We start from the raw sequence: 12,003 nt of genomic DNA, 5'->3' as shown, positions 1-12,003 counted from the left end.
CAACTTATTTCTCTAAGGTCAGTTTCATAATCTGCTTTTTTTTTGTATTAAACAAACAGTAAGTGATATTTTGATATCTTTTACATAATTACAGTTAGAGTTTGCTAAGAAATTACAACAATAAAAAAACTTGAACGTGTTATTCACTAAGACTTAGGTACAGCATCTTTGGTCATGATGGAAATTATGTCACTAAAACTAAAAATCATATTTTCACCGTCACACTGAAATATTGTATCATGTTTTGTTTGAATCATCATAATTTGAAATGGAATTAATATTTTCACATTTTTTAATTTTAAGTAAAAAACAAAGACAGTTTTAATCTGTTCTCCATATTTGAAACAAATCTAAAATAATATAAATCAATCACTGGAACATAAAAGTGCCTGTAGTTGAAGTCACACACACATTTATGATATGGCTGACAAACAGTCCTCATTTCTTCTCTTTCTCTTCCTCTTTTCCTCTCTCTGTGTGTGTGTGTGTGTGTGTGTGTGTTGTTCCTAATCTTCCGTCTTTGTGTTTGAAAACAAAAAAGCGTCAAAAAAGAGAGAGGACTTGCAGGGCGTATATGAAGGTACATACGGACACAATCCCAGAATTCCCTTCACCTGCTCGGCTGCATGCGGCTTGTCTGTCTGTCGTCCTGCTGACACGCGACTCTCTTTTAAGGCAGTTCTGCCTCGTTCTTGTCTTTCTGTTCTGTGTTGCTTTCACCGTCCTCCTCTTATCTCTTCACATCCTCCTTATTGATCCAAAAATGAAACCTCTCTGAAAATCTGCTCACTCTCAGACCATCCCAGATCAGGATGAGTTTGTGTCTTCATCAGGTTTGGAGAAATGTAGCACTGCATCAGTGTCTCATCAATGGATGCTCTGCAGTGAATGGGTGCCGTCATGGACTGGAGTGGTTTCTGTTCCTCTTTCTGTCTGCTGTTGTTCTTTGAGTATTGACGTCCTGAAAGTGTGTGTGCGCTCTCTTCTTCCCCTGCTTCAGTCTGAGCAGTTCACACCTTGGTTTTGTCCACTTGCATTTCTTTGTAATCTTTTATGCGTATATCTGCTCATCTTTTATTACATATTTCAGTCGGTTATTCAGAGCTGCACCTGAAGAAGGATTTTCACCCTTTTTTTTTTTTTTTGCAGGACACATGAAACCGTTTCACTCAGAAATGGCTAGTAAATTTAACAAATAATAACAAAGACACAGCAAGATTTGAATTAAGCTTGAAATTGAGGTTTCTGTGGGTCTTAAAAAATGCCTTACTTCACACTTCCACAATTAAATGCTTTAAAAAGGTCAAAGCAGAGAAAAAGTCATTGATTTAATTGTTGCATGCATTGCAAAGAAAGAAAAAGAAAAAGAAGGATTCCTCAGTGTTTTTGGTTTCCAATATAAAAATCTAAACCCCTTTATGCAGATGTAAATTATTGAAAAACTGAATAAAATACATTTGTTTAAAATATGAAAACTTCCATTTGAATCAAGGTTATTTTTCTAATCCCATTTTCAGAATATTTTTCGTGTTTTAATCATAAACTCTTGTCATTTAAAAAAAATTGGATAAGTTTAGAATCTTTAGATATTTGAACTGAAAAACAAGACTAAATTATTATTATTATTATTTTTTTTTTGTGCAGTGTGATCAGAAGTACAGTAAAAGTACAGTCAAATTTACCTTCATAAAACCCACAGAACCCCTGTGAGATTTTGAAGCTGAAAGACCGAAATCCTTGTCAAATGCATTTTGTCCTATGCGTATGCATCAACCCTGACAGAAACCTTTGGCTCTTCAGACGGCCCACACCCATGATGAGCTGAGGAGCAGTGTTCACAGGGCTGTGAACACTACTTGGGTCTCAGCAGATGCTTGTAATTGCAGGGGAATCTCTGGAGTAATCATGGGTTAAGTGTCCTGTCATTCAAGGGCTCTGAGGTAATGAGATCCTCTCACAGTCTCTACAGAAAACACGTCACCCGTCTGGGACTCCAGTGCTCGAGCCTTTAGAAGGAAAGATAAAGTTGTAATTATTATTATTCTTATAAATAGTTTAAACTTTCAGTGTTGTTTTGTAGGCTTTTTTTGTCACTTACATCCAGCTGACATTTAAAAAATGTAAGTTGAAATAAAAAAAAAGGCCAAATTTATGATGAATTTCCGTGTAATTACTAATTACATAAATTACTGTTACAATTGACATGAGAATGGCTTAAACAAACAGTCCTCCCAGATGTTTTATTCACGAAATTGGAAACGTTTAAATACTGAACAGAAGAATGTGTTTAAATATTATAAACATAATCAAAACCATAGGATGTTTTTCAACTGGGGGTCACAAGAGGGTCCAGTCTTATGTTGTGCTTTTGGTCGCACTATAACTATAATATTAACTACAACTTTTGTCTGAATAAACTCCTAATATGATGCTTATTAGTTGTAAGGTAGTTGTTAAGTGCATGTGTTCGGTAGGATTAGGAAGTAGATGTTCATGTAGAATAAATGCTTTAATCACTAATAAACAGACAATATATTAGTATTAATATGCATGCTAATAAGCAACTAAAATGAGAATGTCTTAAATATACACTTTTTATAAATATATGCAAATATATTACAATATGCATAAATTACTAAAATTCTAAATTATTGCAGGCTAACAATAATTTAAGAAATTGTAACACATGTAACTATTTGTATAAGGATGCAAATGTTGAACAGCTGCTGGAAAAGGAAGATGTTGTGTGCCATATCATGCTTCTCAAAAATAATAATACGAGAGAAAACAAGCGAGCTTTCAAACATATGTTCTCACGTCAGTCACACACATAGACAGTAAAAGAAATGGACACAGCGACCCCATTGGAACTCAATGGAGACAAATGAAGCCCAGTTTTAGCGTTTTTTAGCACTTCCGTTTCTGACGCGCAGACTCAAACGAAGCTTGACGACGTCAGCAACCTGTCTGACAGATGTAAATCTTCTAGTAGCTGTGCGTGCAAACTGCCATCGTTAATCTTGCAGAGACGGCGAGCTTGAGCGGGGAGTTCTTTGTCGTGAGTGAGCAGGAGTAAGTATTCTGATTAATTATTTTGTATAGTATTTTAAAATGTAACGCCAGTACGCCATATTAAGTTAATTGCCTGCAAGCTTCTCCTCCTGTCTGTACGGTAATGCGACAGAGAGTCGAGTGGTTATGACGCAATCGTTAGCCTATTTTTTACAAAAACTGTTTATACGGGGCCATAATGTAACATAGAAGGTAATGGAGCCCTTTATACATCGTCGTGTATCTTTAGAAATAAATAATGGACAAACGGAGTCTTTAAATGCCTCAGATGTAAAGTTATTCGCTGTCAAAGTGACGCCAAAATGAATGGGAGTCAATGGGATGCTAACGCAGGTGAAGTTCTGCTAAAAGATGGCAGCCCCCACCCGACTTCAACTTCCGGTCGAGTTCCTTGCCCCCTGTTCACACATCGTGAAGGTCACTGGTTTACTCTTCCTAGTTACATGCTCATTATAAAATAATGAAGAAAAAATAAATTAGGACAAATGAAAAAATGTGAGTTAAATTGAAGTTTGACATTCGTCACAACTACAAAACATGATATTAATGATAATAAACAAGGTTAATAATTGATCAGAAGCGCCGCTGCTTCTGTGTCTTGCAGTTGTTTAAATTATTTTTTTACGTTTAATTACGGAGTTAAACATAGTATGATCTGATTCGCCATCTCGCTTGCAAGATCAGTTGAGTGTTGTCAGAAAAAAACAAAAAGAAAAACAGATTTTCTGCTATTATTATACTACTTATTGCAAATAGTGGCAATGATTGCACCTCTGTATTGCAGTACATTATTAACAGTAACAGTATGCAATAATAACACAGTGTAAATTTTAATTAAAAATATTAAATAGATGCCACCTTAATGGGACAATAGAGCACTCTTACACACATACCCTAACCCTGATACTTTATTTTCAACTTTTTGATTGTTTTCTTCATTTTCACTCAAAATAAATGCATTTCTGATGTAATTTGAAAAGGGAGGAAAAAGTTCACCATTAGGCAGATTCGAACCTGGGTTGATCGCGCCAAATGACACGTTTGTGGGCGGAGCTAGTGTAAGCAGCCTCTGTGAACAAGGTCCGCTCGCTGTCCTCAATGGTTGGAATTGTTGATTATCTCAATGCAAGCTGAAAGACATGATTTTATTTATTTCTTTATTTTTGAGTGCCCCAATGGCCCTTCCCGTCTACACCACTGATCAAAAAAGTTATTTAGCTGCCTGTTCGATAGATTACACTTTTCTAGTATAATTGTACAAATCTCCATCTTCAGTAGGTGCTTCAGGTTTCTGTGTTGCTGTTACTGATTTTTATAAAGTAAACATAAAACTGTTAGTAATATTTCAAGATGAGCACTTTTCAAGGTTTGCTTGATTATCCAGACGTCGTTTTGTTTTTGTTCATCTCTCAATCATCGTTGTATTGCATTGCATCATATGTTTGGATCATTTAAATCTCATCTTTCTAAGATTTGAGATATAGAGTGGAAGCTAATATTTATATCATTTTATGTAATATCTGCTATAATGTTGCAAAGATCTCATCGATTTACCTTTGGGTTTCTTTCTCTGAATTGTATCCTGGTGAAGGCCAATGCAAATGAAATGCAAACCAATGAGAGCATCCCGTTTTCTGGAGTCTTTCTGTAATCCGCAAGCCACTTCCAGTCCAGTAATGTTTTTTTGACAGTCTGACAGTTAATCTCATTACAGATAGGATTGCATACATTATTGGTCCCCAGCAGGACATTTAATATAACAATCAAGTGGGTTGGTGTGAGAAACCTAGTGGACTTAGTAGTGACGGCAGAGAAACTTGATCTTTAGAAACGGTTTGGAAATGCAAAATTGGTAACAGAACTGTATAAGAATGTTTACAATCCCAGTGATCCCGAATGAAACATAAGGTGACATGAACACACGCAGCACATTAACTGTTTTGCACGGAGCGCACTGCAGTGTTTCATTTCTCATTATAGTTGTGTCACAAGTCTCATTCGCTTCTCTTTCCTCCAGTGTGTGCCGGATCCTTTTATTTCCCAGGGAAAGCCAAGGAAACGTATAAAGTGCCTGTCATTTCTCTGTTTTCTGTGGTTACAGGCCATTGTGGACACGGTTGACAACCTCCTGAGGCCAGAAGCCCTTAAATCCTGGGAGGACATGAATTCGACGGAGCAAACGCATGCTGCCACGATGTTACTGGATACCCTGGAGGAAGGAGCCTTTGTCCTCGCAGACAACCTGATCGAGCCCGCAGTCGTCAGAGTGCCTGCCGAAAACATCAGTAAGTGCTTTCATCACTTAATGACTGATGGGAGTTTTTTTTTTTTTTTGGAGTGGTGTTTGCTTATGAAAACCTAAGCGGAAGGAGACAGAATGCCAAATTAATACAAATAGTTGACCCAAAAATGAACATCCAAGATCAGGATGAGTTTGTGTCTTCGTCAGGTTTGGAGAAATGTAGCACTGCATCAGTGTCTCATCAATGGATGCTCTGCAGTGAATGGGTGCCGTCAGAATGAGAGCTGATAAAAACATCACAATAATCCACAGAGCTCCAGTCCATCAGTGAACATCTGGAGAAGACAAAAGATGAAACACGTCCAGCATTAAGACATAATTTTTTAACTCTCTATACATTATATTGCTTCTCCGGTGAAAAAGTGGTCTGGTCTGAATCAGGTGAGAAATCTGCACAAATCAAGCACAGTTTAAACAGTCCAAAACTGCAGGATTTTTCACTGGAGAAGCATTATTATATCATTATTATAGATTTTATAGCCAGAAGTGACAGTTTAGAGTTATAATGTTGGAGTTTTAATACATTTCTGCAAATCTGTAAAGTAATCAAAGAAATAAACGTATTGTGTCAGTGTTTGTGCTGTACTGTATGTACACCAGTCTTGCACTGCAAATTGTTTTTCTATGTTGAAGGTTTTTGTAGGTTCTTGTCTTTTATTAATGCATTAACACAATGAGAATGAATATCTGAAGCACAAAGAGTAACAAATAATTTTTAAACATTTAATCAGTAAAGTGTGAGCAAAGACTTTCTGAAGATCACGTGACACTGAAGACTGGAGAAATGATGCTGAAAATTCAGCTGCGCATCACAGGAATAAATTGCATTTAAAAATATACTAAAATACTAAACAGTTCTTTTAAATGGCAATAATATTTCACAATATTTCTATTTTTACTGAATTTATAACCGAATAAATGCAGCCTTGGTGAGCAGAAGAGACTTCAAAAATAAAATCTTACCAACTCTAAGCTTTTATGCAGTAGTGTACATTAATAACATATTTGAAAGATTAATTTGGCACTTCCTTGTCCACTTGAATGTTATTTTGATCCGCTAAAATAAGGTGCTGTTTGAGTTAAACTGAAGACAGAGACAGCTTTGAGAAATATCACTGGAACTGGCCTGAGATCTTAGATTAAATCTTTTGATTTTATTGTTACACTTCTTTGTAATGCATAATAAACCACAACATGGTTATTTTGGTTTTATTATTTTATTATTGCACCCTCCTGTTAATCGTTGATTTAAAAATCTGTTCACTGATCCCATCACCTTTGGAGATATTTAATTTTATATTTATTTTTAGTCTTGTTGACAGCCTTGCACCATTGAGATTGTGCTGAAGGCAGAACGTTTGGCGAATGCATGTAGTGTTTTGTACATTGCTGCACATGAAGGTTATAGTGGGTTTACTGAATGTAATGTTCATCAGATGTGTTAAAATAACTGAGCGAGGGCCTAGTGAATGTTTTTTGGGCAGTTTGACTTGCCTGTAGGTTACAACGGTGCTTTAAATGAGAGTAAGCAACAAAACAGTAACTGTTTAGCTGCCACACACGTTTGTCTGATATCAGGTTTCCTGGTGAGTCCATGGAAAGAGAAGAAAAGACTAGTGGCGTGCTGCTTAGAGAACCTTTCCCGGCAGATTCGATCTGGGATCCAGAAATCATTGGGCTGATTGCTATTTACAGAAGACGCTGATACGGTCTAAATCCGTGAGAAGTGTTTCAACGTCTCCAAGACACGTGTAGAAGACACTTGTTATTATTTTCAAAATAGCGAAAATGGTTGATTGTGAAACAGAAGGCAGTTTTTGATTTTAAATCACCAACAATTAGAACGACTGCATAAGTGAAAACCATTTCTAAAGGAAGTGCTCATTGGCATCGGGAGCGGAATCCGTAGCGTAATCGTGAATGTAATGAATTAGGCACAGCTGTCGTCTCGAGAGCATGTAAATAGGTGGATATTGTTCTGTTGTGTAATATTTCATGAATGCATTCATCACTGTGAAAGTGCTGAAACCAAACAGACTTCGCTCTGGTCTCAGCATGCGGCGACTTTAACCATTGAGAAGGTGAGAGGATCCAGCCAGTGGAATTTATTAGTAATGTGATCTCATTCATTGATGGAAGTCAGCTTTGTGCGCTCGTCTGTCACTTCACTGTTACTGCAGGCTCGTTCCTCTTAACCTGGGAGCGCTGCTTGTTCTCAGACTCATTGTTTGAGGGTCTGTGAGGGAGTAGTTTGCACAGTATGTAGTTGTCATTTTAGGGGATTTTAAAATAATAATAATTTAAAAAAGTTTATTTGATTATCTTTGACTCCTTCCAAACTCATAAGACTTCCTCTGTCAGCAAAAGAGGATTTCCAGCTTATGTTTACGTGTCAGAATCCGCAAGGGATGGTTAAACGTAACAAATCAATAATTAACTTTGTTAGTTGCCTTAATATTTTGAACAACTGTAACACTTTACAGCAAGCTTCATTAGTTAATCTTAATTAATACATTAACTGCTAACAATGAAGAAATGTTGTTTCAGCTCATAAAGAATCATAACAATAATAAAATGCATTATAAAACATATTTGTGGTTAACTTTTATGAGTGTGATTATTTATAACATGCAATAAACATCATGTTAAATCCACTTAATTTATAATGTATTATAAGTTTCATATCTTGACATTATTTAAGATCTACAGTATCTTACTGATATTACAATAAATATAGTTAAAATCAAATGTGCCGTATTTCACATTCATCTGATCAGATATCTGATCTTATGGGTGTTAAAGAAAAAGAAATAGTTATTGTTGTTTTTAAAACAACATTGTTAAAGTAACAAGTTAACAATGGCAAGATATGAGACTTATTATACATAACTATGGGAAATATAATCCATTGTGTATTATAAATTATCAACATATTAAAAGCTATAACCACAAATAAGTGAATATTATAATGTTGTTATGATTACTCATTACTCATAAGGTTTTTATAATACATTATGCATTCGTTATAATGCATTAAGAATTACCTTATAATGTTTAATAATGTCTCATGCTTTACCATGAGAAGAGTGTCTTTTAAACAATTTTGTGTATTTAAATCATGAATATGTGAATGCTGTTATAAACATCACTTTTTAAAGTTATTACCCCTTAGCAGATTTTGAGCCCAAATACACTGAAAGCAAATAAGGAAGCAGTCTTCAATCTCTTGCTCTCAGATCTCATGCTTTCACGTCAAAAGAGAAACCAATGTCAGAAATCAACACTCAGTGCGGCGTCTGTAGGAAAGGAAGTCTCCTCTTTCAGTTAAAAGCACCAATTTTAGTATAAGGTAATGAAGAACCTTTCCTCTTTTTTTTCAATGGCACAAGTTAATTTTCTTGAGAACAGTGTTCATTGTTAAAGAGAAAACATTTTCTGCTTACATTAGACAATGCACTTTTTTGTTCTCCGCCTCTCATTTGAAAATAATATGATGCGGGACAAATCCAGCTTTGCTGAGTTAGTTGGCCCGAGGTGCATTAGAAAACTTTGAAACCATCTTCACAATTCACTCTTTTATTTGTCTCGTTTTAATTAAATTACCTCACATTGGCTTAATGATCAGTCCTTCGTTTCCATCTGGCAGAAGAATGTGAGAACCTGAATGTGAGAAGAGATTTATGCAACTGCCATTGTCTCGTGTTTGGTTACATAAAAATATCAATAAAAATCTGCTTTCTTTCTTCGTTCAGTGTTGGACGTGTACGTGTTGAGCACCGACGGCCAAATTCAGGACTTCAGGTTTCCACAGACCAGCAAAAGAGGAGCCACGGTCCAGCTCTCAGCAAACATGGTCAAGCTAAACAGTAAAAACGGTAAAAAAAGCAAGGTTATACTCATTTAAACTGCTTTAAAGATCTTCAGATGCTCAGTTAATAAAGTGCTGATCTGTAGGACACAATGAAGGCATAAACACTCTGCACAAGTACTTAGTCAGTGCATTGCAAGCTTTACATACATTACATGTTTCTTGTATTGCTGTAGCTGTAACAAATGTGCATCCTCAAGGGCACCACTGAATAGTCTTCCACATGTTGTTACTCTGGTTGCTAGCAAAACATGCTTGTGAGATCTAAAGTGCACAGCAGTGTTCCCTTCAATCTGTTGCTCCACTTAACCTGAAAGAGAAAGTTCAAAACAAGAAAAATATGTCACAGATGTTTTATTTTGACCCTAAGGTCATTTAAAGATATTTTTCTATCAAGATCCAGCAAGTACTAATGGTCTTCTCCTATCGTTTATCCTTACTCAAGGTGTTGCCAAGTTGGTTTTTGTCCTTTATAAGCACTTGGGGCAGTTTCTGAGTACGGAGAACGCCACGGTGAGGCTGATGGGAGAGGACGGAGTCAGAAACCACAGCCTGACTGTCAACTCACACATCCTCTCCGCCTCCATCAACAAAGAATCCAGCCGCGTGTTCGTGTCCGAACCACTCATCTTCACTCTGGCACATCTGGACGTAAGAACTTAAATGCTTGCTTAAAGATTTTTTTTGTGGTGGCTCTTGATGCCTTGACACATTCCTTTTGAAGTTCACTCAAATTTTTGAATCGATTTTGCTTGACAATCCTCATAAGGATGCGGTTCTCTCAGTTGGTTTTGCATATTTTTCTCCACACTTTTTTCTTCCACTCAACTTTCTGTTAACATGCTTGGATACAGCACTCTGTGAACAGCCAGCTTCTTTGGAAATGAATGTTTGTGGCTTATCCTCCTTGTGAAGGGTGTCAATGATTGTCTTCTGGACAACTGTGTGATCAGCAGTCTTCCCCATGATTGTGAACCAAACAGAGAGCCCATTTTGAAGGCTCAGGAAACCCTTGCATGTGTTTTGAGTTGATTAGCCGATTGGCATTTCACCATATTCTGATTTGTTGAAATCGTGAATTGGTGGGTTTTTGTTAAATGTGAGCCAAAATCATCACAATTAAAAGAACCAAAGACTTAAACTACTTTAGTCTGTGTGCATTGAATGTGTTTAATACACAAGTTTCACAATTAGAGTTGAATTACTGAAATAATTGAACTTTCCCATGCCATTCTAATATATTGAAAGCACCTGTAAAAGACATTCCAGAAATGCTGAGGAAGAAGGGGATTCAAATACACCAGTCTTTAAATTTAAGTGGGCAATTACCTTTTCACATGGGTGGTAGGTGTATGACAACTTTTATGCTGTAATAAAAAAAAAGTGTTGAATCAGATTGCCTTCGATTCATGTTGTATTTTGTTTGAAGATCTTTAACTATTTAATATGACATATACAAAAACAGCAAATCATGTTTGGGCTAAATAATATTTTCACAGCACTGTATTTATAGGAAACAGGCACTGAAAAGGCCATAGTAAGGCGACCTATATGCTTCACATCTAATGAGAAGAAAGGTTAAAAAAATTCTTAAAGTTTCAATAGAATTCCTGGTACCTGAAATATATCTTGTTGTAACATTAAACATAGGGCATGCTATTTTTCCAAGGAATAAGTGGCTTCCGCTTCTAGAATTGAGTTAAAATTAGAGCCTTGCTAAACAAAAGCAAAGAACATTCTTGTCAGTCATCCTGGATTATTAATAGAGATGTTGATCAAGGAAAACATAATTCTTGGGTATAAAAGGTTTAAATCTCAAAACCTTGGAGATGTGACATTCAGGAATAGAAAATGACATGTTTCTCCATTTATCAGACTGAGAACTACTTCAATCCAAACTGCTCATTTTGGAACTATTCTGAGCGGAGCATGACGGGATACTGGTCGACACAAGGCTGCAAACTCCTCGCCACAAACAAGACTCACACCACTTGCTCCTGCAGTCACCTGACGAACTTTGCAATCCTGATGGTCCATCGAAATTCACACACGGTGAGTATCAGTTGCTCCTAGATATCCGTTAGAGGAAATTAACATATTTCTGCAAAGAAGCAGAAAACGTGTGTTAAATTTCAGGAACATTCCAGGATTTGGGAAAAAATTCAGACATATTTGTAAAGTTTTAGGAAATTTACCAGAAACTTTCCATCTCTTTGCAGCCCTACCAGCTACTTTTCTGAGCCAATATTCTGCTTTCTACATGCAGATATATTGAGTCTATTGAGTTTCCAAAATATATGTGTCTTCTGCTGATACAGTAGAATACACTGGACATAATTTGTGTTCTTCACAGCAACTAATGTGACTCTTGTCACTTGTAGGTTTCGGGGAGCAATGCAATTATGTCAGTATGACATATCAGTACTAATTGTCTGATAGCACCAAACATTATATGATATGATAGCATTGCAGTCATTTAAGATGTAATGAATGTGGAAATTATGGGTTTTGTGGGGCAATTAACATGGTCTTATTTGTTTAAAGATATACTGTATAACCATTATGACAGCAGGATCATATTTTTTGCCTGCATATAACATATTATATAGAAATCGTGATATTGTCTTGTTAAATCTGGGATATTGAAAATTGATTCCCTTCCTACTAAAGCTTTTTTTTTTTTTTATACAACATAATCATGATACACACAATTTGCTGTGCTCCTGAAAAAAAAAAAATCTTTATTGGTAGTTCTGTACTT

General features: G+C 36.1%; 1 protein-coding gene across 3 annotated transcripts in view; it reads left to right on the top strand.

Annotated features, from left to right (window-relative positions):
- LOC128024083 (adhesion G protein-coupled receptor L2-like) overlaps window positions 1–12,003 on the top strand; it is a 95,500-nt gene that overhangs the window by 61,737 nt on the left and 21,760 nt on the right. For all 3 annotated transcript variants that reach the window (XM_052610694.1, XM_052610693.1, XM_052610695.1), the window contains exons 9-12: window positions 5,174–5,357; window positions 9,127–9,249; window positions 9,688–9,893; window positions 11,118–11,294. In XM_052610694.1, the coding sequence (XP_052466654.1) occupies window positions 5,174–5,357; window positions 9,127–9,249; window positions 9,688–9,893; window positions 11,118–11,294 (690 nt within the window). The remainder of the gene's footprint in view (window positions 1–5,173; window positions 5,358–9,126; window positions 9,250–9,687; window positions 9,894–11,117; window positions 11,295–12,003) is intronic.

The sequence above is a fragment of the Carassius gibelio genome, chromosome A2 (genome assembly GCF_023724105.1).
Source record: "Carassius gibelio isolate Cgi1373 ecotype wild population from Czech Republic chromosome A2, carGib1.2-hapl.c, whole genome shotgun sequence".
NCBI classification, from domain to species: Eukaryota; Metazoa; Chordata; class Actinopteri; order Cypriniformes; family Cyprinidae; genus Carassius; species Carassius gibelio.
Note: the sequence above shows the minus strand (reverse complement) of the source record. Positions and strands in the feature narration are given on the sequence as shown.